Here is a 27,252-nt window from a genome sequence, read left to right as displayed (position 1 = left end):
TTGTACCAGAAGCACGGAAGAATATGCAGCTGTACGCGCTACGCCGCGATACTGCTGCGGGACCGGGACGAGATTGCTGGCGGCTACAGTTCAGGTCCGACGTTGAAACGCAGATCCAACATCCACATATTAGGCTCGAAAGCTTGAATGCGGAGTCGCGTGGAGTGGCGCTCTGTTTCGACACCTCGTGTGTACACCTCTCTATTGGTCCTCGACTCTTCTTTCCTTCTAGGCCTGAGCAATGTTCAACGTTGCTCAGCGTCTGTCTCATCTCTATTCAACCGCCTAATAAAGGACTTGTGTCCGCGTGTAAACGGATCGTGTTGTCACAGTGGTACGCCGTCTTTCCTCATCTTCCCTTCTTTCGCCCCCCGTTTGCGCTGTGCGTGTCGGTGTCTGGAGGTCTAATATTGCACGCTTACATTGTTCTATTGAACAACAGTGCTGTCGCTGTTCGAGGTGAAGAGGAACCGGTCACGTGTAACCTTACATTGTGCGCTCATCAAGTCGTCGCCAAGGCCACATTCAATACTGCTTCACCGTCCGATAATTTCTCTCCATTGCCTTTCCTTCTTCTTCAGACCACTTTGCAAGAATTCAACAGAACACCGCACTCTTTGCGACCGCACTTCACGACTTCCGCTTGCATACCAACAACGCGTTTCGGCTGGACCAAAAGCGCATTACTCTCTTTCCCCACTCATACACCAAAAAAAATAAACGCACACACAAACACCAAAATGCCGAGCATCTTCACTACAACACTGGCGGCGCTGGCCGTCGCTCCTCTCACTATGGGTCACACCTGGATCGAGCAGCTTCGCAACGTCAACGATAAGGGCGAGTATGTTGGCGAGTATGGCTACCCCCGCGGCATGGTTTCCAAGACAGACACTGGCTACACTGGCGACTCCATGAACTGGCTGCTACCGGTACAACCCAAGGTTTTCATCGACGAAACCTCGCCACTGTGTCACACTTCACAGACCAAGCAGGAGCAATCTTCAGACAAGTACCCTCGCCTGCAAGCTGTCGCCGGCGGCTTCGTCGCCATGCGCTACATGGAGAACGGTCACGTCACCATGGTCGACCCCGCGACTGGTCTCGGCAAGCCTGAGAAAGGCGGCACAGTCTTCGTCTACGGCACCACGGAGCCCAAAGAGGATGAGAAGCTCGTCGACGTCCTCCGCTGGACCCAGGACGGCTCAGGCGGCGACAAGCGCGGCGCCCTCCTTGCAACCAACGACTTCGACGATGGCCGCTGCTACGAGGTGAATGACACACCCATCTCGCAAGAGCGCCGCGTCTCGGATCCTAACTTCGCCATGGGTCAGGTCGCCGATGGGCCGGGCAACTACCCGCTCTTCTGCGAGACCAACGCCAAGGTGCCTGACACCGCGCCCGAAGGCAAGCCGTACACTTTCTACTGGGTCTGGCAGTGGAACACAGCGCCTAATGTCGATCCTGGTCTGCCCACCGGCAAAGATCAGTACTACACCACCTGCATGGACGTCGACGTGACCTCCGCCGACACCGCGCTCACTGCCGACGCTGAGTCTATGTACGCCCTGGGCCCGCAGCAAGACGCTATGTCCATCGCGGTATCTGACTTTGCGAGCCGCACGGCCATCATGACCGACGCGCTGCAGGGCGAGGTTGGCCCTGTCTTCTCTGGCTCTGCGACTGCTACTGGAGGTGCGCCTGCCGCTTCTGGCGCGCCAGCGAACTCGTCGTCCAAGGCTCCTGCGTCTGCGGCTCCCACCGCACCGGCGCTCACGCAGATCACCAACATCCCGACTATGACAACCCGTCCTAGCGCTGCGCCCGAGCCGACTTCCGGCTCTGGCGAGGTGGTCACGGTCACGGATATCCTGTACGTAACCGTCACTGCTGGCGCTTCTGGCAAGCCTTCGGTGACTGCTTCTGCACCTGCGTCTGGTACTACTTCTGTACCTGCGTCTAGTACTACTCCTGCACCTGCATCCGGCACTGTTTCTTCTGTTCTGGGCGGCTTCACTGTGCCCAGCGGCGCCGCCAAGCGCGAGATCCAACGCAAGAACGGTGCCAAGTTTAGGGGTATGTTTGCAAACTGAGCTTCGTTTTGAATTTCTGTTTGCCTGCCTTTGTTTTCACTTTCTTTCGTTTTGCATTCCGGCGCACGGGTTTTGTTCGTGCTCTGGCAGCATTAGACTTACATGAGGTGGCAGGCCACAGGTAGACAAGAGCAGGGCTCGAAGGAGTTCGATAGCTGTTACGGATGGCATGCAGAGACGAAGATGATACGGCGACGACGACAAGGATGATTTTCAGGACTTACGATGGAGCGGCTGGGATGGACATGGATGGAGATACCCCTGCATACACGGCGTTCAGGTACACGGTCTTGCATTTTCGGGCCCTACGGCAACATACCCTGGGAGGATACTGGCGTTACACTACATAGCTGGCTTTGCAACTCCATCTCACCTCAATCCTTCGGTGACTGTGGTTGCTTAGACCGAATCGATCTGTTCATCAATACCCCTAAATGCTTTCACACGGTGACGAGCATGCAGTGCCTTTGTTCTTGGAGATCCATGCTGCGACGCTGGAGTGAGGTAGTAAGGGATCTATGAGATGGCGTCACGTCGATTCCGTCAAGGTAAGCAGTCTCAGGACAACGAGTAACACACAGCTTTATCCGCGCTCAAGTCTTGTTCGCCCTCGAATCTTTTGGAAATTTCATGGATCGCCCTCAAGTTTGACGCCAGCGCAAAGGAGGCACCCAGATCAAAAAATAAGATGGGTATCTCATTCTCTAAGCACAAACATTTGAGTGGCGATCGCCCTGCCCTATGTGACCTCGTCAACCTACTCATTTCCCCCACGCATTCAAAATGTCAACCAGATACCCCCTCTTATCCCTCATACTAATACTCGCATGCGTATCATCCAACATTCTCAATCTCACCCTCTCCCCCTCATTCCACTCCAAAGGCTCCTGGTCAGTTACCTCCTTCACCACCTCCCCGTTGCCCATCAACCGCCTCGCAATCGTGCGCCCGTGATTCGGCGGCACGTTTTTGTCCTTACTTCCATACCACAGCACAACCGGCAGATCCTTGCGAATCTCTTCAATCGCGAAACCCCATGGTGTGCACATCACGTATCCGTCTTTACACATTGCATCGAACCCTTGCTTGAAACTCTCCCTACTCGTAGCAAGATAAACCCTCATCTCGTCCTCATCTCCAAAAAAGGCCTTGTCTTGCTCGCTCATCCCCTTGGTTCGGTCAAGTGAGAGGAACATGTTGAGCCGCTCTTCGTCGGGGAGTGAGAGGCTGTCGGCGGCGTCGCGCTGGAAGAACCAGCGCAGAAAGATTTGTGGACTCCAGCGCCAGCCGATTGTGAAGCCCAGCCAGGTAGGCCATCCGGCGCCCGACATGCCGATGTCTGGAGGTCCAATGCCGCAGACTAGACTTACGACTTTAAGCCTGTCTTTTGGGAGACCGTAGGCGCAGGATAAGGCATAAGGACCGCCACCGGACACGCCCTTCACTCGTCAGTGTCGTCAGTGCATGGTTCTGCATCGGAAACTGGGCAAGTTGGGGTCGAGGAAGGGAAGGCTTACGAGAACTGCATATTCACTGAGTTCCAAGTGTTCTGCCAGCGCGTTGACGTCGTCTGCCCACGACTTGACCGTTCGCCCGCGGTAGCTTGCAAAAGGGGAACTCCACCCATGACCCGGCCGATCAATGCTAATAATCCTCAACCCCATCTCTTTCCCCAGATCATGATACCGTGTCGCCTCGATCCTACTCCCCGGGATTCCATGCTGATACAGGATCGGCTTGCCATTTGGATCACCGTAGTCCGCATATCCTAGCTTGCGGCCGTCGGGGAGCGAGAAGGTGTGTGAATGCGAGTTGTCAAGGATGTATTTGCAGTTTTCTGCGCCGTGGAGTTTGATTGTGGGTGGTGAGGGTGGCTTGCGGGAGGAGAAGAGGAAGGCTGCTGCGCCGGTGCTTAGGGCACCAAAGGTGTAATAGAGGCCTCTAAAGGATCCCATACTTCGTACACCAGGTTGGAGTTCGTTGTTAACGATGCTCTGTATTCAGTGGAAGATTGTGGGTAGCGAGGGAACGGGTTGCATGTTGCTTTTTATTCTGCAATGCGTCACACAGCTTTACGAATGAATCTCGGAAAGATACATGAGTGTGTTCCTTCAGATGCGGGAGATGTGGTCACGCTGTTGTTGGCCAAGGAAGGTGCTGACGGGCGCCTTGTCAAACGAATTGTTGTCGGAGCGCTTCGGGAAGTCGCTGCCCGACGTCGGTAAGCCGCTCGCCGTGTTCGAAGCATCAATGGTTGCTACTTCTTGAGGCCTCATGTTGCGATGCTTAGTCAGACATTCTAGGTATGTTGGAAGTGGTCAGAGAAAAGTTCCTTGAGCTATTCGGTGCTGCACGAATTTCATGATCGTCGTCGTGCCTATACACCTGGGCTCGTAACACGCGCATCTCGTTCAAGCCCAGCAAATTTCTCCTGCGACATCTACCACTTCTGAGGCCTCTGTCGATACCAAGCCATGCTGCACTGTTGACAAAGCCCATCTCTTACATCATACTTTATTATTGCCGCGCACTTAACAGCTTGCCTGCAGGGAATACCAGGCTGGCTCAGATAGTACGGGTGGTTGATAGATTGAAGGTCCTGATACAGCTAGCGACAGAAACCGCTGTGGATTGTCTCTACGTGCCCGCAACCGGTGTAACAGATGATTGTGTCTATGTACATTATGAAGGTATATGGCTTACGAGGCTGCGTTGAAATGTAGAGAGCTGTCGACGAAGGCGAGTGTGAGTTGGAAAGCGGATGTGTAGATGTTGGGAACTGTTGAGACGTATGTATGAGTCGCATTTTTGACTGAAGTATACGTCTTCAGACATCCGCTTCAGATGTTCCGTAAGCATTCGAGGTGCTGGTAGGGAAGTGTCGACCTGGCGTGTTATATCGAGATATACCAAACTACTTTCACAACCTGCGGAAGACATTTCGAACACGCAGGGGACAACGAGCGGCTCTACGGCAATCCGGCACACTTTTACGCGAATGGTAATGCCAACCATCAAGGTAGAGCAGTGAGAGTCCAAATGGCTCGTGCAACCATATTGTGATGTACTTGTGGTTTGGAGTAGATGGTTCCGTTCCGCAGTTTTGATGCAAGTGTATGATGCCAACGTCGATACTTTTCACCCAGGAGAGCAACATTTGGAGACGAGGTTGTGATGCGGCGTTGCTCTGGAACATTCATGGCAGCTGAGTAACCGCATGCGTTGGTCGCGCAAGGCTGAGTCTGCCTCGACGTAACTCTTTGCTTGCCTTGATGGCACTTCCAAGCTGTCGACGCTGTAGGTGTGGCGTCCGAATGTGCGTTAGGTCGCATTTAACGTCTACCTTCCACCCCAACTCGTGCCACTGGCATCAACACCCGTACTACCCAAATTCGAACTGTATCTTCTCAAGCCTTTACCCATACCGATTGGTATGGATGACCTCCTTCTGATATTGCTTCCGCGAGAATGACTCCTGACACCTTGCGGCTGGGTAGATGAGCGCCTTCGTTCAAGGTCATCGACATCATCGTTTTCTCTTGCATCCAAGGACATGGCTACGCTTGAACGTCGCGTGCTGGTATAGCTGAGTATAGCGCCGGGCTCACCGAACTCAGACTCTGATTGTGCAGCAATATCTTTGGGTATCGCCTTTGGTGCTGTAATGTTCTCTTCGTCTTCGAAGATAGACTCAACACCCTCCTCTTCACTCTCGGAGTCGTCGCTGCCGCCAAATCCCTTGCCTTCCACAAGCCACCAGGTTGGTATCGAAGCAATCAAAGAGATGACTGTCAGAGTCCAGAAAGGTACAATGATGTAGCCTCGCTTGACACCCCAAGTAAACAAGCCACCGCCGATAGCTGGTCCAGAAGCGCGCCCAATAGCCGACACACTGGTCGCAACACCATTGATGGTCCCCAGAACCCGCAAACTAGCAGCACTGTTGGTGAGCATGATAGTTGAAGTTGGAAAAGCGAAGGTTCCGGCGAGACCGCGCACGACCAACAGAGCAACCATGGCCACCTGCCTCGCAGTATGATCTGGGATAAGACTGACGAACGGCGTGACAAAGAAGATGATCGGGTAGATCAAGAAGGCGATACGAAGGCAATTGAGCACACCGAAGTTGCGAGCAAGTGGTGGGAACAGCAGAAACTGGAATAGTGTTGAGGATACGGCGAAGAACGTGAACATAGCACCGATACGTCGCGAGTCGATACCAAAGCCACCGGCAAACTTGAATGGTAGGCTGACGTTGGGATCGTCAAGTTTTTGCGGAGGATGGTGCAGGAAAACAGGAATCAGCTACGTGATGTCAGTACATGGAGATCCCATCCGGCGAATGCGCTTACCTGATCGTACGCAATCGAATAGAGTGCCAGAAGTGTGTACACGACTAGGTTCAGCGTCGTCTGGTACGTCAGGACATCTCGTATCTTGGGCTTCTCTGGCTTCGTCAAGGTGACCGTAGCATCGACTATTGTTGACGAGCTGTTCACAGTCTTCGGTTGACCTAGAAGTGGTTCGCGCTCCGGTTCAAGAGGATCGCCTTTCCTTCCGATACCGAGCAGCTTGCGCACAGATGTCGTCAGCCTTGCGCCGGTCCGGAGACCCAGATCCTGATGGGTTCTTTTGTTCTCAAGCGTTTCCTGCAGGAAGAGCCAGCCCACAATGATTCCAATCGCGAAGAAGATTGCAGCCACGATGTTTGGCAAACAGTAGGGGAATCTCTCCAACAGTCCATCACCTCTCGGTTTGCGTGGGTCAATTCGCAGCGGGTTCGAGAGCGTACCACCCAACGTAGGACCGAAGATGGCCCCAATTGTGTACACCAGTGGCATTACGGAGAACGCTCTCGGCTGCAGTTCCTTCCATGGACACAACTCGGCAACTGTTGTCCTAAGGATGCCAACATTGCCATTGCCAAGTCCTTGCAGCGCACGTGCCGTCATCGCCATGGGCAGATTGGTGGAGAAGCCCCAAAGCAGCATGGTCCACATAGTGTTAAACAGACCCAGCAGTATGATTGGCTTTCGTCCATAGTGATCAGATGCTGCGCCCCAGATCAAGCCTGTGAAGGCCTGGCATATCGAAAAGATGGCAGAGGTGAGGCCGGCCCAGCGAGCAATTTCATTTTCAGGAACGCCGAATCGTTCCATGAGTTCGGGGACGTAGGGCCAGACTGAGGTCAGGGCAATGGGCTCTGCGAATCGACATATTGCTGGTGTTTGTTAGCTATGCATGAAGGCCGTCAACTATGACGGAGGGTAGATTACAAAGTATGACCAGTTGTTTGACTGGGAGCTTGGGTTCAGTCATGATGGTGCTGTGGTTTCTGGACGCATGCTATGCAGCAGTCGCAAAGAAAAAGAGTTGAAGAGAGAGGCAGTAAGCCTCGGGTCTTAGTCGCGTCCATAGCGGTGGAGCTTGTTGCTTATGACCGCAGTCGGAGAGGATCCACCCCGCAAGAGACGGTGACGGCTAGCCGGCCAGGGTCATGCGCGTGCAGAAACGCCAATTGCGCGTCTTGAGCCGTCCATTCCTCCTGCACGCTACTATTCCGAACTCCGAAGGTTGCAATTGCCATGCGCGATGAGGTCGAGTGTCATGTGATGTTGATGACGGTGTTTCAAAGCCTCTGTGTGTTGATGAGAGCCTCTGATGAGAGCCCTCAGGTGCGAAGCTGGAAGGAACGGTCCTAAGAACGCTAGGGTCCATCGTCAATGCAGGCACGACCGCGGATGAACAGGGGTGCAAGTATCGTCATCCTCAACTCAACTGACGTTTGCTATCGAATCGTTTCATTGTGGCCCTTCTGCTCAAGCTTTTGCAAGCTTTTCAGCGCCGGACTTTGGGCCTAGTTCTTTCGAGAGACCTCCATCATATTGCCTTGAGTGTGTAGGATTGATGCATGCAGATCTTTTCCAATGACCGAAGTTAGGAGCCACCTAGCTCATCTCCACTACGCAAAGGCTAGGTCTCACTGAATACGCCAGAGCCTGCCCTTCGAGCCAAAGCCCTCTCCATATCGTGCTTCTCAATCCCAGAGGCTACTTCAGCCTGGCTGGCCGTTTGGTCTTGATCATCGCTAGTCCCACGCCTCTGCGATAACCGCATCAAGGTTATGTCTTCGCCGGGTTCATTGGCCTCTGTGCCATGATGGTCCCTACTTGTGGCTGCTGACTCTGTATCTGGTGCCTTCACATCTTCTGTCGTGGTCTCGTATGTGACCAGCTCTTCAAAGCGGACCTTCAGTTTCCTCAGCTCGACTGGTATATTCTCGTAGCCGCCAAGACAGCCCTTTCCCGCAGTAGTCTCGACCACGGTTTGCCCAGTCGCAGCTGTCATCGGAATCCGGAGAAAACCTCCATCGATAGCTGAGATTCCATTGTGTTGCAGAGCAATCAAACCCGTGGCAACGATCGGTAGGGTGAACAAGAGGCATAGATCGTACGGGCAAAAAAAAGTTGAGATGGCGCTGGAAGTGGTAGACATTGTAGATGCGAGTGCTTGTGCCATTGGCGACATCATGCCACAGATTGAGACTCAATACCGATATGGTTATATTGGCAAGGATCTCATTTAGTATGACTTCGGGTATATTGAAGTACCTCGTACCGTTGCGGATAGCACAGGGTTCTCTGCTCATAGATGACAGAGTGAAGACTGTCCCAACTATACACAGTCAGCTTCTATACATGTTTCTCCATGTGTGAAGATATTCATTCTCTCTGCGAGCCAACATGATGCAGGAGAGAGCGCGCAAACTTACTTGTGTCAACATCAAGTACTGATCCATTTATAGGGTTTGATGCAGGTTCGCATGCCTCCACAACAGGATCATTCGACAGCCGAGTGATTTCACATTCTTAGTCGAGCTTCATCAAAGTAGAACGCGTCCTGCAAAGTACCTTGTATTCCATCAAGATGCCTCAACAAAGAGTCTATCTAGGCCAAAACGTTAACATGCTCTTCCCAGAAGTGCAAGGGAACAAAGTCCCAATCCGGTGACAGGGAATCCTATCTAATCAAGTCAAACGGGTACAGCGGACAGACTTCGCCCGTAGTATAACGAATACCCTGTCTCCCATTGACGGAAGTAATGTTGACGGTATATCAGCGGCAGCTGCATTGCAGTCCGTTTCTGTAAGAGCTCTTATCATGGACGAGTTTGCAGCCATCTCACATTAGAACGAACCTTTGCTGTACCTACCTCGGGGGCAGGATGTAAAACCCATCCAGTTTTCACTTGGTGAGTCGAGTAGTACGATGTTTCCGGGGAATCTCCGATCCAGCTTTATATCCGGAGATTGGCTTCCGTTGTACAATCTCCCCTAGTTCCCGTCGCCGACCCAGTCGGAGTTGTACCACGCACTGCTATGTGTGACGGTTTATGGAGTATGGAGGTCATGTGTGCCACGTGTGTTGGCGCAGTGCTCTTGCCCTTTCCAACAAGCCCTTTCCACCTCTGTCTGAACGACAGATACATCATATAAACAGATCCTGATGGTCCGGTGAGAGAGACAGAACACTGAACAAGAACAACACTATGTATACTGATTCTACTGCTTCGCGCGGTTTCCCCCTGACCGACTGCCCTGCGCGGTTACACCTTCATTTATTGCAACTACTGCAACACTATGGAAGCTGTGACATTGGAACTTTTGGTCTCTTTACACTGCAACGCTGGCCCGTTGAACTTCAAAACGTAAGACGCGTTGCTCTTGAAAGAGTTCGACGGCTCGGGCATCTTGCCATCGATGAGCACCTTTGATGCAAAATTGCTCAGTGAATCGGTAGAGCCACTGCAATACCGGTTAGCTCCCAAGAAAAATATAGCAATGATTACCGATATCCAATACATGTCTTGGAAGGGTCACAACTAGACGGAGGATAGTGAGCATAATCTGCATAACTGTTTCCATCATAGTTGGAGTTCGCATTGGGCAGAAAGACAGATACATTGAACTGGTCGGAGATTTGGCCAGCCTCTAAGTCCACGGTCATCGCTCCAGCTGGGTATATAGTGGCTATAGCTATGATCCACGAGATTGCAGAGACAATGATTAAGCTCGGTTTGTGCCGCACAAGCGATGGGTTGAAAAGTCGCAAGGCATTTGCTCGTATTAGGGAGAGCTCTTCAATGAGTCCTACCTCCAGAAGCCGGCGCCGTAGTGTTTGCCACATATGTTGTGTGTAGCATACACCGATGGACGCCACCAGCACTGCATGGAAAGCTGTGACAAGGACCAGGGACATCGTGGTGACATAGCTCTGTGGTATGCTAGTCGTACGGAATGGTATTTGCTCGTCGTCGCGCTCAGCAACGCGTCCATCGAGACAGTTGAACACGCAGAAGTGGGCTAATGTGCACAGTAGCGCTGTGATTAGGGAAAAAAGTCACTTGTCGTTCTGCTAGCTTTTTGATCTTTCGTGCCTACTATATAAAAGCCTACAATCGAGGCAGGAGTGACCCAGGCTTGTTTCCATACAGACGACTTCGGTGCATCCTCTGGCTGTTCTGAATCCTGTGAGCTTTTGGTCCGAAGGTCGTCAAAACCCTCGAGACATCGATCGCTTTAGTAACACGCTACCACGCTTTTGGTCGCGTCCGCTTGGCGACATGTTCCGCTATCTGCAGTGTCTCATCCACTACAACATCATTCTAAGAGTATGCGACAACGCCCAGCCTTGCGACACGCACTCCTCGCTTACCGTATAGCATGCAGTGCTACACACAATTTGGGCCGGTTGCCTTAGAATTCCAGCCTCCAAAACAGGTGGCGCTGAGCCTTGCGACATGCCACAACAACGAACGACTGGAGCTCGATCATCTCAGATGGGTTCTCCAGAGTCCCTTGTTCTTATTCGCAGTACACGTATCGGCCGCTCCACCTCTACATGATCATCGAAACATGAGCGTTCACCGAGCGGTCGACGACAGCCCCACGGTGCGCATATCAACGGACCCTACAGAGGTAAGCACCTGCCCATGTCGTTCTTGTATACATTCCCGAGAGTCAGCATTGTTCGGAAGGAGGTGTCACGAGTTCAAGCCAGCACTTGCCCATTGGACTACACAGACTGCACGGCGATGCGCAGTGTTCAGTTCATTCGTAGTTGATCGAGTTAGTCGACTCCCTACAGCTTCCCTTTCTCCACTCCCTTCCCAAGCACATCCTCCCTCTTCCGCACATCCACATCCCTCGGTCCCTCCCCCTTAAACTTTGTAGTAACAACCCACTCCCTAATCCCCCTCCTACTCAACCCCTGCTCCTCAACCTCCCTCCCCGGCCGATCCAGCACAAGCACCGCCGTATGCTTATCCACACCGCCAACACCATCCTGCGCCTTCTCGCCATACTCGCCCTTGCCCAGTACAACCGGCGAGATGCAAGCTTCCGAGAGCGGGACTTCGGGTTGTCCATCGTACGTGCGCGGTTTGGAAAAAAAGTCCATGAGTTTCTCGCGCTCGAGAGCGAGTTCTTCGTACGAGGGAGTTGGGGAAGAGGGACTCGTTACGTTTGCAGAGAGGTAAGGGGAGAGCAACAGCGTGAGAAAGAACTGCGGCGGAAACAAAATAATCCTATTCCTTCTCGCCAAATCAATCCACTTATTCGGCGGCAAAAAGCGTGCAGCGGTATGTTCGATGCCCCCGTCGTGCGTTGGATTCGGTATCACGAGTTCGTCTTCTTCTTCGACGCCAGACTCGGGGGGCGTGCCCGCTGGTGCGGCACGCTTGGTGGGCGACGTGGAGTTCAAGGGGAGGAAGTAGATGTACATTTGTGTTGAGAAGCGCCTGGGCACGTTTGGCGGCGTGATCCAGCGCGTGAAGGGGATCAGGCTGGATGTGTCGGGGAGCGCGCCCCACTTCTCGAGGAGGTCGGTGAACTTTACGGTGCCTGAGTGTACGGCACGGCGACCTTGTTCTCTTTCTTCGTCGCTGATGCCTGTGAATAGTTTTCCGGTGGTTTTGCTTTTTGCGAGGAGGATCCCGCACTCCTCGAATGTTTCGCGGATTGCGGCGAGTCGGTATGCCGGGCCATCTTGGTGTCGTCCCGGGTCGTTCACATCTGGTATGTCACCATCGTGGGTCTTAGACAATGCGCCGCCAGGGAAGACATGCGCGGAGGCGAAGCTGGACGCCTTTTTGACTCGATGGAGGAGTAGAATTTGGTTCGTAGGAGAAATTAGGAGTACGCTAGGTGGATCAGTGTGTAGAGTGAACCAACGCGCCTAGAATCGTACCTTGAGCTTGGTCTTGGAACAGGAGCTTCTTTCATAGGCTTCTTCGAAGGCTGATGATCTGCTGGAGACGACATGCTGCGCTGCTGTATGGTCAATTTCCTTTGCAATGGTAGCCTTGAGCCGAACACAGCTCTTGACCCTGAGTGCAGTGAAGGTAGACTGGCTGATAGGCTGCACAACGGGCGTATTGAACAATGTGCACGAGTGATTGCGAATCGAGCGTCAGCCAGGAGCGATCGAGAAGGTGTGCTCGGCCTGAGCATGGCTAGCCTCGCGGTCGGTTGACAATGCGCGTGTCATTGTCGGTGGTTGTGTGAGGAAAAAAACGCGGGGAAGGGCCGAGGTTGTTCGTTCGCAAGGCGCGAAGTGACGTCGCGCGCCAGCCAAGATCGCATCTATGTTCGAAGACAACCAATCCGACAGCGTCACGTTCAGTAGGCAGTCTTGGAAGAAGACGGTCGATGGTAATAGTGAACATAGTTCGTGGTATCATTGCTTTTGGTGCCTATTTAATCCTCCATAACATAGCCCATCAATCGTCATCACATGTCTAAAATTTCAAGCCATACCCAACGCCCTTACAATGCAAGCAGATCTTTCCAGATCTGTGTCTACGAGTAGAGCTTCTTGTCGAAGCTGTGCAGACCGTGGACGTTACCTTCGGCTTGAGCACTGGCAGTGCGGAGCTCGAACCTGACCTCACCGCTGTCAACAGCCTCGTGCATCTCAGTCAAGCTCTTGATACCGATGTCCTGGAGCGAGTGCTGAACACCGGCCATCAGGTATGGCACAAACTTGGTAATGGAGCCACGGTCCTGGACGGATCCAGAGACACCCTGGGCAACGAGCACGCGGTCGCCCTCGGAGAAGTAGCGAGCGGTACCAGCGTTGCTGGCCTTGGAGTCGGGGTTACCAGCTCCGGCCTTCTTGTCCTCCATGGCGGCGATACTGCCCATACCACGGTAGGCCTTGACGAGCTGACCGTCACGGCTGACGAAGTACTCACCGGGAGACTCGGTGGTACCAGCGAGGAGACCTCCCATCATGACGGTGGAAGCACCCATGGCAAGACCCTTGACAATGTGACCAACATTCTGGATGCCACCGTCCGCAATGCAAGGAACGCCGAAGCGCTTGGCAAACGAGGTGACGTTGTAGACGGATGTGGCCTGGGGACGTCCGACAGCCATAACCTCCTGGGTGATGCAAGCACTTCCGCTGCCCATACCGATACGGAGACCGTCAGCACCAGCGGCTATCAGGGCAGCAGCCTGGTCACGAGTGACGACGTTTCCGCCGATCACATCAAGACCAGGGTACTTCTCCTTGATGTACTTGATCATCTCGACCTGGTACATGGAGTTACCTTGGCTAGAGTCGAGGATGACAATGTCAAGGCCAGCATCAACAAGCTTCTGTAGACGGATCTTGTCCTCAGGTCGGGTACCGATAGCGGCGGCAGCGATGAGCTGCTTGGAGTGAGGGAGCTTGGATGCGAGGGGGTAGTTCAGGTTCTTCATCAAGTCGGAGCGCGACAAGAGCGCAATCAAGTTGAACTGCTCATCGACGATAGGGAGCTTGCCCTTCTTCGACTTGTTCAGGATGCTGTTGGCCTCCTTGAGGTCAACGCCGTGAGGAGCGGTGACGAGGTCGGTGGACATGACAGCGGTGACGGGGTCGTTGACGTTGTCGTGGAACTGGATGTCACGAGGAGTGATGATGCCGATGAGCTTGGAGCGGAGCTTGCCGTCCTCTGCAAGTCTTTGTTAGCGACTCTGCACGCTTCCAACAAGTAAGACGAGAAGCAGTAGGGATTCGCGATCAGAAAGATAATCATGGTCTCCACAGCACGGCGGAACCGTTGCGGATGAACGAAAGTTATGAATGAAGTTGAAGCATCATCGAGAGGGGTGCGCAAACATGACGAGGGCGGCTTACCGGTGACTGGGAAACCACCGAAACCCCACCTCTCCTTCAAGGCCTTCGCCTCAGCGACTGTGGTCTTGGGGGAGATGACGATGGGGTCCAGGATGAAGCCGTTCTCGAAGCGCTTGACCTTGCGGACCATCTCGGCCTGGTCGTCCTGAGAGCAGTTGTGGTGAATCACACCAAGACCTCCGAGCAGAGCAATGTGGATAGCCATGTTGTGCTCGGTGACTGTGTCCATGGGCGAGGAGACGAAGGGAGTCTTGAGGGTGATGCGCTTCGTGATGGGGGTATCGAGGTTGACGTCGGCGGCAGGGAAGCCTGATTCCGTGTTAGATCGCGGTTTGCGTCGCATGCGGCCTGAAATCCCTTTCGCGCACTTGTGTCAAAGTGCGGCGGGGCTGGGATTTCAGCTGGCTGCGAGGACTACGCACCGATGTAGCCAGGGAGCATGAGGAAGTCATTGTAGGTCAGACCACCGTTCTTCTTGGAATCGATGAGTGTCTTGACGTCAATGCCGTCGCGCTCCTGGTACTCGTTCTTGAGCACCTCAAGCGCCTTGGTGTAGTCCAAGGCGTTGGTGGTAGTGTCGGTCATGGCGTCGCCGTTCTGGATAGTCATTTTGCAAGTAAAAAAGACTTCTCGAGGAACAGAGAAGTGCTTGAAAAGGTGACGTGAAGAAATAGACCTCAGTACGTGGATTTACGACTTTGGCCGGGAAAAAGTGAACTTTTCCCAAGAGCAAGAGGATGGCGGCGAGCCGAAAGTTTTTGTGGAAGGCGTGAGTGCGCTAGCCGAATTCGGCCGCAGCCTCCCCTCATACCCGGCAGAATCCTTTCACGTGATGTACCGCCCAACCGCGTCTGCTCAGACGCGTGGGCTTGGAGGGAGTTCATCAGGATCTGCAACCACAACTCATCAAGGCCTGGTTTGATCGACCTCCGATGGTCCGGTTGAAGACGTGTCCAGTGGTGTGGCTGAGCGGTTGGGAAGATGAACTCGAGCACTTGTGTTGTACACGCTGGCTGGGACAGAAGAACAATGATTGCTGGCATCATCACGAACACCACGAGAACTGGCTGAAATGAAAGCACGATGGTAGATGCCGAGTGATGACCACCACAACAGATCAAGCCTGTTGAGGGCGTCCAGCTTCCAGCGTCCAGCTTCCAGCGTCCAGCTTCCAGCGTCCAGCTTCCAAGGTTTGTCGGTGCGACGGGAAGGAAGTGATTTTCTGCCGAATCGGCCACGGCAACGCGCCCACAACACAGCATGGATGGTAAACAACGCTGGCGCTCGGACTGCACCACCTCCAATTCCAGCTTCACCTCCGCCGTGACATCTGCCATCCTAATCCCACACTCCACATTACTTTCTTTGGCTGCGGGAGTGCGAGCGCCTGGACGCTGGACTTTTGCGACTCGCTGAGAGAGTCTGTTTGGCCTTTGTTTTGGACGGCAGGCGCCTCCAGCTTCACTCGACTTGCCGACATACCCTGTAATAATATCGCGGCCTCTATAACGGCCTCTTGCACTGCGAGCGCAGCAAGGCTCGACATAATACCCTCCCATCTGTACAACACATGTTGCGCCATCTGACATTCGACACTCGCCAACTGTTGACTGCGCCATGAGCTACAACTCGTACACCCCGCGAACGAGACTGGGGCACTCGACCGCCTCGCCCTCCCCGCTCCGCCAGGCCTCGACAGCGCCCAATGGCTCCTCCACACACTCAAACAACGCACCCAGCCGCTCGAGCACGCAGTCGAGCAGTGCTTCGAACGGCTTTGGCTCTGCACTGGGCCACCGCCGCGGCATGAGCGAGGCCACAGCACTGTCGCAACCGCGCACTGAGAGCTACTACGCTAGCTCAGACGACACCAATGCCGGCAGCACATATGCTAGTATGCGCAAGGCACTGCGTCCACTATCGCAGGCCCCCCAGAGCTCGCCTCCACCTTCCCCCGAAAAGCGCGCGTCGACCTCGTCAGGCAGTCCCACACGATCGCTCTCGCACAGCCGGTCACAAAGCGTCGAGAACATCCGGTATCAGCCCTTCGATGGGCCAAGCTCGCCTACCTCACCGCCCTCGAAGCCGCGGCCGCTGTCCATCGCCGTCTCTCGCGCAGACTCGATACGCGCACCCGCCCGCGACCATTCGTCTCGGCCTCTTTCTACACACCTCGAGAAGCCTGTCTTGCAGAGTCTGCAGAAATCAGCGACAGGCCATCTGCGCACTCTCTCCAAGTTCGCAGACTCAGGCAGCGAAAGCGACTTCAGCATCAAGTCACCCGAGCAAGAAGTGGTTGGACTGCATGGGAGACGGCGGTTGCAGCGGACTGACCAGCAACGGGAGAAGAAGACACAGTCCTCCTGGGCTCGAAGCAACTGGATGGATCAGCAACGCCAGTTCTTGCAGGCATACGAGTACCTTTGTCATATTGGAGAAGCCAAGGAGTGGATGGAGGACATCATCGACTCGGAGCTGCCGCCTGCTGTTGAGTTGGAAGAGGCGCTGCGGAACGGCGTGACGTTGGCAGAGATCGTACAATCGATCAAAGGTCAGCCATTGCGGATATTCCGCGATCCGAAGTTGCAGTATCGGCATTCTAACAACTATGCCCATTTCTTCAACTTCCTGGCCGAGGTCGAGTTGCCGGACCTGTTCCAGTTCGAACTCATCGATCTCTACGAAAAGAAGAATGTCCCCAAGGTCATCTACTGTATCCATGCTCTGTCGTGGTTGCTGTTCCGAAAGGGCATCGTCGACTTCCGCATCGGCAACTTGGTCGGCAAGCTGCAATTCGAGGATCATGAACTGGAGGCTACACAGAAGGGGCTGGACAAGTCGGGTGTCAGCATGCCCAACTTCTCTGGCATGTCGGCGAACTTCAACGTCGAGCCAGAGCCTGAGCCGGAGCCTGTGGAGTCAGAAGAGGATCGCATCGACCGCGAGCTGGGCGAGAGCGAACCGATGATCTTGGACTTGCAGGCACAGATGAGAGGAGCGTTGGTGCGTATGCGCCTGGGCGACATGATGCAAGAGCTCTGGGACCACGAGCATCTCATCGCAGACTTGCAATCCCGCATTCGTGGAGATTGGGCAAGGCAGATCGCATACTACCGTCTGGACATGCGACGCTTTGCAATCAACCTCCAGAGCGCTGCCAGAGGTTACCTTGTCCGATCCAGGAAACGGGGCGAGGAGGACTTCTGGCGAGACAACACAGCGCAGGTGCTCAAGGTACAGAACCTGTTCCGCGGACGCAAAGCCAGAGCACAGGTCCAGTACACCAAGTCGAAAGTACAGCAACACGAGCACGGGATACGACAATTCCAAGCAGCCATCCGAGGAGCACTGGAACGACTCCGTGTAGGCGACCGATACGCAGAGACACGGGACACCGAGCCGGCAACTGTCCACATCCAAGCTATGATTCGTGGCGCCCTTCTTCGCCATCAGGTCGATCGCGAATGGGCTGAGCTGCAAGCCCACGAGGCGCACATCGCAGACTTTCAGGCCGTCTCTCGAGCGGCACTTCTACGACAGGAACTACGAGCCGACCAGGAAAACCTTCGCCAACACGAGGAAATGGTTACTCTCTTGCAGGCGGCTGCCCGAGGTATTCTCGCTAGGAAGCAGAATGCCGATATGCAAGACCAACTGGTAAGCACGTCAGTCGATTGGTCCGCTGTTCAGTCCAAGATTCGCGGCAATGTCGCGAGAATCGCTTTCGGACAATTGATGAGTGCATTGTATGCGGAAGAACCGCAAATCACAGACCTCCAGTCTAAGATCCGCGGCAATGACTACAGGGTTGCTTTCGGGCAGATGATGAGTGCGCTCTACGCCGAGGAACCGCAGGTCATCGACATCCAATCCAAGATCCGGGGCAATGCCTCGAGAGTCGGCTTTGGGTTGACGATGAGTGCGCTCCACGCCGAAGAGCCGCAGATCACCGATCTACAAGCGATCGCAAGAGGTGGCCGTATACGATCAGAAACTGCAAACACGCTTGCGCAGTTGCGCGAGCAAGAAACTACTGTACTTTCCTTGCAGGCTTACATTCGTGGTTTCCTTTCACGGCAAAGGCACTTCTCTGACCTCAAGGCTCTGCAGGCACAGACACCAGCATTCGTCGACCTTCAATCGGCAAGTCGAGGATTCGTGCAGAGGCAGCGAACCTATGATATACTCTGCCAGCTCAACGCTCAAGAGCCAGAGATCACTCAGCTTCAAGGAGACGCACGCGGCATGTTGCTTCGCCTGGAGATCGGCATGCAGCTTGGCCAACTCGAGGAGCACGAAGAGGCTGTCGTCGAACTTCAGGCGCTGGCACGTGCTATGGTTGTCCGCCAGAAGCATGCGGAGAAGCAACAGTTCTACAGAGAGAATATGGAGAAGGTCATCAAGATTCAGAGTTTCGTTCGTGGTCGACAACAGGGCGAGGCATACAAGAGCTTGACAAGCGGGAAGAACCCACCGGTGTCAACCGTGAAAAACTTTGTCCACTTGCTCAATGACAGCGACATCGACTTTGATGAAGAGATTGGTAGGGTTACAGCATATTTATTGGTTGGAAACATGCTGACCGTAGTGCAGAGTTTGAGCGCCTGCGAAAGACCGTGGTTCAGCACGTACGACAAAACGAACTTGCTGAGCAATACGTCGATCAGTTGGACATCAAGATCGCGTTGCTAGTCAAGAACAAGATCACATTGGACGAGGTCGTCAAGCACCAGAAGCACTTCGGAGGTCACGTCGGCACACTTCTTAGCAGCAAGGACATATCTTCCAAGGATCCGTTCGATCTGAAGGCGCTCAACAAGACTTCGCGCAGAAAGCTCGAGCAGTACCAAGAGTTGTTCTTTACTCTTCAGACACAGCCTCAATACCTGGCACGTTTGTTCAGGCGCGTACGCGAACAGCGCCTTGAGGAAAAGGACACTAAACGCATTGAGCAGTTGACCATGAGCCTGTTCGGTCTGGCCCAGAAGCGGAGAGAAGAGTATTGGCTACTGAAGCTTATGGCAAGATCTCTAAAGGAGGAAATCGACGGTTGCGCAACACTACAGGAATTCACGCGTGGAAACTTCTTCTGGACAAAGCTGTTCGGCAGCTTTGTTCGTTCGCCCCGAGACCGCAAGTTCTTGAAGGAGCTTCTGGGCACTGTCATCCGTGAGAACATCATTGACAACGAGGAGCTGGATCTCGAGAGCGACCCTATGCAGATCTACAAGTCTGCAATCAACAACGAGGAGCTCCGCACCGGTCAACAGAGTCGACGTGACCCGAACGTAACACGAGACATGGCGCTCAAGGATCAAGAGACACGAGCTACGTTCATTCACAACCTCCAGGACCTTAGAGACGTTGCAGACCAATACTTCTCAATGCTTGAGGAAGTACTTCACCGGATGCCGTATGGTGTCCGCTATCTTACCCAACAGATGTTCGAGGAGCTGCACCAGAAGTTCCCGTACGAACCGCAAGAGCAGCTTCTTCAGGTTGCAGGCCATTGGGTATGGCGATCCTACATTCAACCTGCCCTCGCTCAGCCTCAGCACTGGGGTGTGGTCGACCGCGGTCTGTCTAACGTCATGGGCCGCAACCTCAATGCTGTTGGCAAGGTGCTTGGGCAAATAGCGGCAGGAAAGCTGTTTGGCGGTGAAGACCTCTACTTGCAACCACTCAACAGCTATATTACCGAAGCTATCGACCGTCTGCAGGATATCTGGTCGAACCTCATCAACGTACGCGATGCCGAGACATACTTCGAGATCGATGAGTTCAACGATCTCTTTGCTCGCACCAAGCCAACGCTATACATCAAGCTTGCAGACGTCTTCGCCATTCACAACCTTGTTATCGATGACCTCCCAACCCTCTGTCCTTCCCAAGACGATCCCCTCCGCGAGGTTGTCCGTGAACTGGGAAGCGCAAAAAACAATGAGAACGAGCTGTTGCACGTTAGCTCGACCGAAATCACCCTGACACTGAATCCCAAGTTCCACGAACAAGAAGGTAGGCATCACGACAGTCACATGCCGATTGATACTGACATTACTAGATCCCGATGCGCACCTCAAGTCACTGTTTATGGAGACGAAGCGCTACGCACTGTACATCATCCGCGTCCAGACCGGTGCCAACCTCACAGAGATTCTGTGCAAACCCGTCACGCCACAAGACGAAGACCGATGGGACGCACTCGTTCGTGAAGAACTCGCTGCGCAGAGGAAGGACCGCAACCGCAAGCACAGCGCCGTTCGATCGTCAGCCGCCTCCACGTACACCACTGACATGGGATCTAACTCTGTCTTGGAACTCGACTACCCCACACTGAAGCAATACTGCCTGGAGAACATGGTCCAACTCCAACGCGCTGGCCGCATCTCCCCCCACAACAACTACCAGGACCTGCTCAACGCCATCGCCGTGGACATCCGCACCAAGCACCGACGCCGCATGGAGCGCGCACGCGAGATGGAGGGTGTACGCACTACGCTTGCAGCACTAGACGAGAAGGCGCACTTCCTCGAGCAACAGCTCAAGAGCTACAACGACTACATCGAGCAAGCGATGGTGACCCTGCAATCCAAGAAGGGCAAGAAGAAATTCCTCCTCCCCTTCACCCGCCAATACAACCACATGCGCGAACTCAAATCCACAGGCCGCGCCTACCGCTTCGGCTCCTTTAAATACTCCGCGCGCAACCTCGCGCAAAAGGGCATCCTGGTGTCCTGGAACGGGTACCCGGAATCTGCATGGGATCGTCTCGAGGTTACCTTCAGCTCGAACCAGACGGGCATCTTCGAGATCCAGGGGAGCCAGGGCAGCATGATGATTCCGGGTGCGTTTGCAGAGGTCCCGCTTGACGGGCTGCTGCAGGCGCAGTTTGATAACCATCAGTTTATGAATTTGTTCGGCGAGGGCAAGGATGGGAGTGGGCAGGGGGCCGTCAGGGTTAATGTTAATTTGTTTTTGCATTTGATTTTCAAGAAGTTCTACCGCGATGAGTAGGGCGGGATTTCGTAAGAGGGGTGGGCTTTGAGGAGAAAATGGGGTTATTGGGTGGGGAGGAGTCAGAGCGGAAGGATACCATTGTTTTACGTTTGCATGGTCTGGTTTGTTGGCTGGTAATGGTGTTTTGGAGATACTATGGGTTTGGGTAGTCATGATATGATGAGAATATGACGCTTTCGCATATGCTTCTCTCTGCTTCTATTCTCGTGATTCTGTTGACCGACCACCCAAAGGCTCCCTTAGCTACCCGGACGTGATGCTGTTGGGGCGTTGTTTCCGTTCCACTTTGCCGTGGCGTTGGTTGTGTGCACCACGAGAGGCAAGCTTTCGGTCACAGGCGGTATGCACCCTGATGTGCATGCCTCCGATCTTTGTCGATCCCCTCTTGGTCTCCCACACCCTTTGCTCCAGCCAAAGCAGCCTGCCAAGCATGTTCCCATGATCGACACCCACTGAAGCACAGGTAGGAGCTTCTTCCCAGCCTTCAGACGCTCGCTCTCGATTCCCCAGTGCTTTTCACCACACCACCCGTCTCACCCCTCGAACTCCGCTCGCCCACCAACGTCCATCTCATTCTGCACTCCATACGCGTCCTCAAAGCTCGCGAGCTGCACACCCCAGCTCGCCTCCTCTTTCGTCCCGTCACCCTCCCATCTGAACGCCAACACCGCGCCGTCTTTCAGCCCTGCGCCCTTGGGACAATCCTTTACATCCCCCGCCCCTTGCTTCTTCCCCTTTGCAGCAGCTCTGCCCTTCCCCTTTCCTTCCTCTTCGATTGCAACCTCGTCGTCCGAAGCAGGTGTCTCCCACTCTGCCAACACAAAGCCTTGGCTGGGATCCAGCGGGTCAACGGGCCGGCCGAGTTGGATGTCCGAGGGCGAGGCGGGGAGCGAGATCGAGGGCCCGTGTTCGGTGGCTTGCAGGCCGGTTTCCTGGAGTGCGGTGTAGAGGGCGGATTTGACTGTGTCGAAGGTGTTGAGTGGGTCGATGTGCAGCAGGACAGTGGTGCGGTGGGATTTGAAGCGGAGCGTCCATGTTTGAGGGGTGGGTTGTGCCATCGTGGGTGGGAAGCCGAGCAGGGTGGATTGTTGGAGAGCTCCGGTCGGGTTGTGGGATTGGATGGTAGGAGACTAGTGCGGTTCGATGGAAATCAATGTGGCGGTTGTAGAGAAGACGCGTTGAGGACGCGCGGGGCGGGATCGCGCGGGCATGTGATCTTGGCGGAAGAGCTTCCGAGCTTCAGGGCTTCAGGGCGTCGGGGCTCCAGGGCTTCAGAGCTTCAGAGCTTCAGAGCGTCAGAGCTTCAGAACTTCAATCGTTGATCCAAGCTTCTGCACTTGTGCAACAACTCACCCGATACCCTTTTCTGCGCTGCGAGTTGTCTTCTGTTACACCAAACATCTTCAAATCACGTCAACCATATCTACATCGCACAGTTGAAACACAATCCGCACAAGAGTTGCGTCCAGTCACCGTCCTCGCACCTCCGCTTTCACCGCAAACGCACCCTCGCCACCCATCTTCCGACTTCAGTCTCCCGCCAGCATGGCGACCATAACGCCGCAAAACCCCAACGCCATAATCGTATCCGACATCCCCCCTCCCGCACCCTTGCCCTCCCAACCCTTCACCAACGGCCCCCGCCTCGGCATGCCCTTTGACAGGCGCCTGCTCCTCACAACCTTCACCTCCTTCGTGTGCGGCTTCACGCTCGGATCCGCATCCGCCGGCTCCATGGCCGCGCTACGTTTCCGCGCCGAAAACGCACACCGCCTGCCCGTCTCACAACCCGGGTGGTACTTGTACCACAAGAGCAAGAACTACTACAAGACGAAAGAAGGCGTGCTCGAAGGGGTGAGGAAAGGCGCAAAAGTGGCAGCTTGGAGCAGCGTCTTCTTCATAGTGGAGGAGAGTCTGGATGTTTTTCGCGGGACGTGGAAGGCGGGCAGGACGGTGGAGCAGATGGAGGGTGTCGATGAGCTGAGCTTGAAGAGGATCGACAGGGGAGTTGCTGGGAGTCGCGATTTTGTGAGCAGTGCGTTAGCGGGAATGGTCACGGGCGGTGTATGGAGCGCGTGGCATCAGTTCCCAGTCAGTACGGCGGCGAGGACGATCAGGATGGGATTGGTGGTTGGGTTGGGGTATGGGTTGGGGCAGGACGCGCTTGTGTGGGCGAAGAATAAGTACGGGGATGGGGAGGAGGGGGAAAGCTGGATCTACAAGGGGGCGAGGAATAGGCGGAAGGTGGACGACGAAGACGCTGGGATTGATCAGAAATCGTAGAGGTTGCAAGACCACGGCGTACGGTACAACGATACGACTACAAAGCACCACCACACTCTCCAACCGCCTCCGACTGCCCTTCTTCCTCCGCCGCTCGCTACGCGCCTACTCCAGCGCGTAATTGTGCTTCCTAAGAAACGCCTCCAGCCCCGTTAGCTCACCCCTCGCACTGTCCTTCGCCCACTGGACATCCTGATCCATCGTTGGCCCGTAGTATCCATAATCGCGCTGGAACGCCCACATCTCATACAGCTGCTCCCTCATTCCCTCGGGCATGAATCCCTTAAACACTTCATCCGGTAGGTTCTGGTGCTTGACTACCTTACCAGTCACTCTAGAGACAATCTCCGCCACCTCATCCATGGTCAGGATCTCAGACGCCGCAGCCAATTGCTTGCCCTCGAACTTCTCCGGCGCCGCGAGGATAGCGCCAACCCACTTCCCCGTCTCCGTAACATCAATGAACGGCATCCTCGTCCCTCCATACGCGCAGTTAGCCAGGGCGTATGTTCCGTCCCCTGCTGGGCTGGGCACGGGGCGCATGAAGTGCGTCATGAAGTTCTGCATGAAGCTTGCGGGCGCGAAGAACGCGCTCTTCACGTCCAATCCTCTTACGTATTGCTCGATCTCGGCTTTGTCGTCGAAGTGCTCGACATTGCGCAGTTTGCCGTTGCTGATGGCGAACGGGTGGCTCATTGAGGAGAAGATGATGTAGCTAACGCCGGCGGCGAGGGCGGCTTCGCACACGCTTCGAGCTTGGCGCGTCTCGATTTCTCGAGTGTGGCCGGTGTACTGGGTTGCGGTGAGGAAGAAGAGCGTGTGCACGCCTGCGAGCGCGGAGGGGAGCGTCTCGGCCTTGTCCATGTCTGCGGCCGCGAGCTCGGCGCCGGCGGAGGCGAGGGCTTGCATTTTTGGGTTGGAGACATTGCGGGACACGGCGCGCACGGCGTAGCGTTGGGAGAGTTCAGGGTCAGATAGGACGGTCGAGGCGACGGAGTGGCCTTGGTTTCCTGTTGCGCCGAAGACGGCGAGGAGGGGTTTGGTGTTGGTAGACATCGTGTTGGGATATTCGAGGCTTTGTGGAAGTGTTGGAGGAAGTGGAAGGTGAGATGTGAAGTAAGAGGCGAGAGAGAGAGAGAGAGAGAGAGAGAGAGAGAGAGAGCTGGTATGTACTGCAAACCTTACATCTCTGTCTTATATACGAATCTTTCAGCTCCTGCTGCCCCTCATTTCATTGTGAGGCTTCAACGTCAGTTCCCTGCTTCAAACGAAAGGCAGCCATACAGTTCGCAAACACCGACGTTACTGCAGGTACACGGAGCTGAGACGGAGTTACCAGCGGTCACACTGTAAACTCCATCTACTACGGTCTGAGCCAATAACAAGACCGCGATGCCACCGCAAGGCTTAAGCTAGATGCAGTATGCATATCAACTCGTGGGAGGCCTTGATGGTCGCCAGAGTTGCGAGGGTCGGATATAGAGGAGTAAACGTTGGGCCGGTCCGGTGATGCGGTCGGCGATGCGGCTTTATGATCAGATAGCGTCACGTATTAATCATGCTGTAGTAGACAGTGCAATTGGCGAAGTTAAGAGTGTTGTACAAGGACCAAAGGGACAGCGCTAATGGGCACAATGGCTCTGTTCGCACTCTTCAATGCATCTGTGAGAGCGAGATGGCTGCTTCCTCAATGCCAGTTAGGTGCTTGTTGCTGTTTGTTCCTATTTTCACACCTTCTTCTCTCTCATCACCCACCTTTTCCACTCCTCACCTCAGTCCTCAAATCTCGCAATGATTGACATAACATGAAGTGCCCAGGGTGGTCGATCAGGTCGGAGGCCCTTCAAGGAGCTGCAGGTCTCCGCCTTGGCGAACCTGTGCTTGCGCCACTCGTATTCGGAACGAACCGCGGTCCCCGTCAGCTCGTGTCTCTCAATTCGTGTTTGACCACAGCACAACACCAGTTCCCCGGTGGTATGTTCCTCAGACATGACATGCTAAGACAGCATGGACATGGGAGCCGCCCAAGACAAGCATTGCGACACTGCAATCAAGCTTCGTAAGCTCGGCGCCTAATGTAGGATGGTTTTGAGAGGTGACGAGGCGGGCCTCGTCATCCAAGCAGGGTAAGACAAGCCGCGGATCCTTCATAGAGGCGCGTGTGCGGCATCATGTCGCGACGACACAATCAGCGCTCTTGCCCACTTTTCCTGTAATCTATTGTTGTTCTGTTCTTCATCGGGCACTCTGTTATATTGCACTGCAATCGCTTCCCAACTTCCCAGCACAGCATTATCGATACCGACACCACATGCACCGGCACCCACAAGCACGACCAACACAACGCAAGCACTTGGATCGCTCGGCGTCATGCAGCTCCCCCTCGAGCTTCTGCTCATGGCATGCAGTGCCATCGCTGCACCTCTCACACCTCGCTCTGCCACCCTCCTACACCTCCAGGGGTTGACAGCGCTCTCACGTGACCTCTCCACCACCGATATCCGTTTCCCCGAGAAATACTTTCACGAATCCATCAACCACCCTCACTACGATGGCCGCTTCGCTGACTCTGTGCTTCCGCGCAAAACCCGCCTCTTCCACATGCGCCTCCTCCTGCGCTCGTACATGGCAACCATGGAGCGCGCAGGCGTGCGGACATGGGTCATGCACGGCAGTTTGCTCGGGTGGTGGTGGAATCAGGGCATATTTCCATGGGACAGCGATTTGGACTTTTGTGTCGAGGAGACAGGGATAGCGGAATTGGGGGCGTGGTGGAATATGACCGTCCACTCCTTCTCCGCGGCGGATCTAGGCCTCGAAGATCCGTCGAAAGCAGATACCTACGTCTGGGATCGCCGGAGAAGAAGTAAAAACAGAGGGCAAGAAGAGGAGGTGGAAGTAATGCGGGAGCCCGAGGGTCTGAAATCCGGTGTCTGGGAAACAGTGATGGAGGAGGGGAAGAAGTACCTCTTGGAGGTAAATCCACACTACACCGACATCTCCACCTCGGATACCCACAACGTCATTGACGCCCGCTGGATCGATACCCACACGGGGCTGTTCATCGACATCACAACCGTGCACCCCGTCCCGTCCTCCGCGTCCGCGAAGAGCCAAGAGAAGCACCAGATCTTCCTCGGCCAGGACGAAGGCAGGGAAGAACGAGGGAGTGAGAGGGCTAGAGAGATGTTCACAAAGGACACGCATCTGTATACGACGTCGAGCCTGTTCCCGCTGCGCGAGTCGACACTCGAAGGGACGCGCGTGTTCGTGCCGTATGCGTACGAGCAGTTGCTGCTAGAAGAATACGGACCGCAGGCGCTTACAGACACCTGGTTCAATAGCCATATGTTTGAAAAGGAGAGGAAGGAGTGGACTGTCGCGCTAGATGCTGCGGGTAGCAATGACAAGGGTAGAGGGGATCGAGAGGACGCTGCGGGGAGATTCAAGAAAGGGGGGAAGAAGCCTAAGTGGAAGTCCCCGAAGGGGGAAGACGGAGTCAAAGTGGAGGACAATGTCGACAAGACTGGAGAGAAGGCGTATACGCCAGTGCCTGGGAGCGGGTGATTTGATCTCGAAACTTTGTGTCTCACTCCAGCCCGCGAGGCGAATGCAATGCGCAATGATAGACCTGATACCAACAACGATGATATGCCGAAACACGATGCAGAAC

General features: G+C 54.6%; 12 protein-coding genes across 12 annotated transcripts; 5 read left to right on the top strand and 7 right to left on the bottom strand.

Annotated features, from left to right (window-relative positions):
- Nucleotides 1–740: 740 nt before the first annotated feature.
- BU25DRAFT_434434 (uncharacterized protein) lies at nucleotides 741–2,093 on the top strand (the record flags this gene model as incomplete). The annotated part of the gene is made up of 1 exon (XM_033708860.1): nucleotides 741–2,093. The coding sequence occupies one exon, from the start codon at nucleotides 741–743 to the stop codon at nucleotides 2,091–2,093; it is 1,353 nt and encodes a 450-aa protein (XP_033557381.1).
- A 155-nt stretch (nucleotides 2,094–2,248) lies between these two features.
- Nucleotides 2,249–2,768, top strand: BU25DRAFT_184490 (uncharacterized protein). Its single transcript, XM_033700948.1, has one exon. The coding sequence runs from the start codon at nucleotides 2,319–2,321 to the stop codon at nucleotides 2,613–2,615; it is 297 nt and encodes a 98-aa protein (XP_033557380.1). The 5' UTR covers nucleotides 2,249–2,318; the 3' UTR covers nucleotides 2,616–2,768.
- A 245-nt stretch (nucleotides 2,769–3,013) lies between these two features.
- Nucleotides 3,014–3,988, bottom strand: BU25DRAFT_300259 (alpha/beta-hydrolase; the record flags this gene model as incomplete). Its single annotated transcript, XM_033701974.1, has 2 exons — nucleotides 3,014–3,532; nucleotides 3,611–3,988. Coding segments are annotated over 2 exons (897 nt in total), but the record flags the coding sequence as incomplete, so codon positions are not given.
- Nucleotides 3,989–5,432: 1,444 nt separating this feature from the next.
- On the bottom strand, nucleotides 5,433–7,412 carry BU25DRAFT_434431 (MFS general substrate transporter; the record flags this gene model as incomplete). The annotated part of the gene is made up of 3 exons (XM_033708859.1): nucleotides 5,433–6,398; nucleotides 6,446–7,314; nucleotides 7,370–7,412. The coding sequence occupies 3 exons, from the start codon at nucleotides 7,410–7,412 to the stop codon at nucleotides 5,433–5,435; spliced, it is 1,878 nt and encodes a 625-aa protein (XP_033557378.1).
- A 231-nt stretch (nucleotides 7,413–7,643) lies between these two features.
- Nucleotides 7,644–8,724, bottom strand: BU25DRAFT_414690 (uncharacterized protein). Its single transcript, XM_033707356.1, has one exon. It carries the CDS (start codon nucleotides 8,586–8,588, stop codon nucleotides 8,067–8,069), a length of 522 nt encoding a protein of 173 aa, XP_033557377.1. The 5' UTR covers nucleotides 8,589–8,724; the 3' UTR covers nucleotides 7,644–8,066.
- A 2,510-nt stretch (nucleotides 8,725–11,234) lies between these two features.
- BU25DRAFT_350747 (uncharacterized protein) lies at nucleotides 11,235–12,415 on the bottom strand (the record flags this gene model as incomplete). The annotated part of the gene is made up of 2 exons (XM_033703321.1): nucleotides 11,235–12,294; nucleotides 12,342–12,415. 2 exons carry the CDS (start codon nucleotides 12,413–12,415, stop codon nucleotides 11,235–11,237), a joined length of 1,134 nt encoding a protein of 377 aa, XP_033557376.1.
- A 403-nt stretch (nucleotides 12,416–12,818) lies between these two features.
- Nucleotides 12,819–14,992, bottom strand: BU25DRAFT_414688 (IMP dehydrogenase). Its single transcript, XM_033707355.1, has 3 exons — nucleotides 14,702–14,992; nucleotides 14,280–14,588; nucleotides 12,819–14,094 (listed from the first exon to the last, which is right to left on the bottom strand). The coding sequence occupies exons 1-3, from the start codon at nucleotides 14,886–14,888 to the stop codon at nucleotides 12,953–12,955; spliced, it is 1,638 nt and encodes a 545-aa protein (XP_033557375.1). The 5' UTR covers nucleotides 14,889–14,992; the 3' UTR covers nucleotides 12,819–12,952.
- A 1,183-nt stretch (nucleotides 14,993–16,175) lies between these two features.
- On the top strand, nucleotides 16,176–21,293 carry BU25DRAFT_350777 (uncharacterized protein; the record flags this gene model as incomplete). Its single annotated transcript, XM_033703324.1, has 4 exons — nucleotides 16,176–18,025; nucleotides 18,200–18,822; nucleotides 18,873–20,294; nucleotides 20,341–21,293. 4 exons carry the CDS (start codon nucleotides 16,176–16,178, stop codon nucleotides 21,291–21,293), a joined length of 4,848 nt encoding a protein of 1,615 aa, XP_033557374.1.
- Nucleotides 21,294–21,405: 112 nt separating this feature from the next.
- On the bottom strand, nucleotides 21,406–22,452 carry BU25DRAFT_414687 (uncharacterized protein). The gene has a single exon (XM_033707354.1). The coding sequence runs from the start codon at nucleotides 22,352–22,354 to the stop codon at nucleotides 21,830–21,832; it is 525 nt and encodes a 174-aa protein (XP_033557373.1). The 5' UTR covers nucleotides 22,355–22,452; the 3' UTR covers nucleotides 21,406–21,829.
- Nucleotides 22,453–22,586: 134 nt separating this feature from the next.
- Nucleotides 22,587–23,579, top strand: BU25DRAFT_401407 (uncharacterized protein; the record flags this gene model as incomplete). Its single annotated transcript, XM_033705013.1, has 1 exon — nucleotides 22,587–23,579. Exon 1 carries the CDS (start codon nucleotides 22,842–22,844, stop codon nucleotides 23,577–23,579), a length of 738 nt encoding a protein of 245 aa, XP_033557372.1. The 5' UTR covers nucleotides 22,587–22,841.
- BU25DRAFT_414686 (NAD(P)-binding protein) lies at nucleotides 23,533–24,709 on the bottom strand. The gene has a single exon (XM_033707353.1). The coding sequence runs from the start codon at nucleotides 24,633–24,635 to the stop codon at nucleotides 23,685–23,687; it is 951 nt and encodes a 316-aa protein (XP_033557371.1). The 5' UTR covers nucleotides 24,636–24,709; the 3' UTR covers nucleotides 23,533–23,684.
- An 838-nt stretch (nucleotides 24,710–25,547) lies between these two features.
- Nucleotides 25,548–27,221, top strand: BU25DRAFT_414685 (uncharacterized protein). The gene has a single exon (XM_033707352.1). The coding sequence runs from the start codon at nucleotides 25,950–25,952 to the stop codon at nucleotides 27,144–27,146; it is 1,197 nt and encodes a 398-aa protein (XP_033557370.1). The 5' UTR covers nucleotides 25,548–25,949; the 3' UTR covers nucleotides 27,147–27,221.
- Nucleotides 27,222–27,252: the final 31 nt, after the last annotated feature.

The sequence above is a fragment of the Macroventuria anomochaeta genome (assembly GCF_010093625.1).
Source record: "Macroventuria anomochaeta strain CBS 525.71 unplaced genomic scaffold BU25scaffold_39, whole genome shotgun sequence".
Lineage (NCBI taxonomy): Eukaryota > Fungi > Ascomycota > Dothideomycetes > Pleosporales > Didymellaceae > Macroventuria > Macroventuria anomochaeta.
The sequence above is the reverse complement of the archived record's forward strand: the minus strand, read 5'-3'. Positions and strand labels throughout refer to the sequence as shown.

Bases quoted from the DNA above. Each gene is read 5' to 3' on its own strand.
- BU25DRAFT_184490 (XM_033700948.1), top strand. From the start codon at position 2,319: ATGGAGCGGCTGGGATGGACATGGATGGAGATACCCCTGCATACACGG.
- BU25DRAFT_414690 (XM_033707356.1), bottom strand. From the start codon at position 8,588: ATGTCTACCACTTCCAGCGCCATCTCAACTTTTTTTTGCCCGTACGAT.
- BU25DRAFT_414688 (XM_033707355.1), bottom strand. From the start codon at position 14,888: ATGACTATCCAGAACGGCGACGCCATGACCGACACTACCACCAACGCC. The intron at 14,589-14,701 runs GTGCGTAGTCCT...ACACGGAATCAG, and splicing joins CATGCTCCCTGGCTACATCG to GCTTCCCTGCCGCCGACGTC. The intron at 14,095-14,279 runs GTAAGCCGCCCT...AAAGACTTGCAG, and splicing joins CGGTGGTTTCCCAGTCACCG to AGGACGGCAAGCTCCGCTCC.
- BU25DRAFT_414687 (XM_033707354.1), bottom strand. From the start codon at position 22,354: ATGGCACAACCCACCCCTCAAACATGGACGCTCCGCTTCAAATCCCAC.
- BU25DRAFT_414686 (XM_033707353.1), bottom strand. From the start codon at position 24,635: ATGTCTACCAACACCAAACCCCTCCTCGCCGTCTTCGGCGCAACAGGA.
- BU25DRAFT_414685 (XM_033707352.1), top strand. From the start codon at position 25,950: ATGCAGCTCCCCCTCGAGCTTCTGCTCATGGCATGCAGTGCCATCGCT.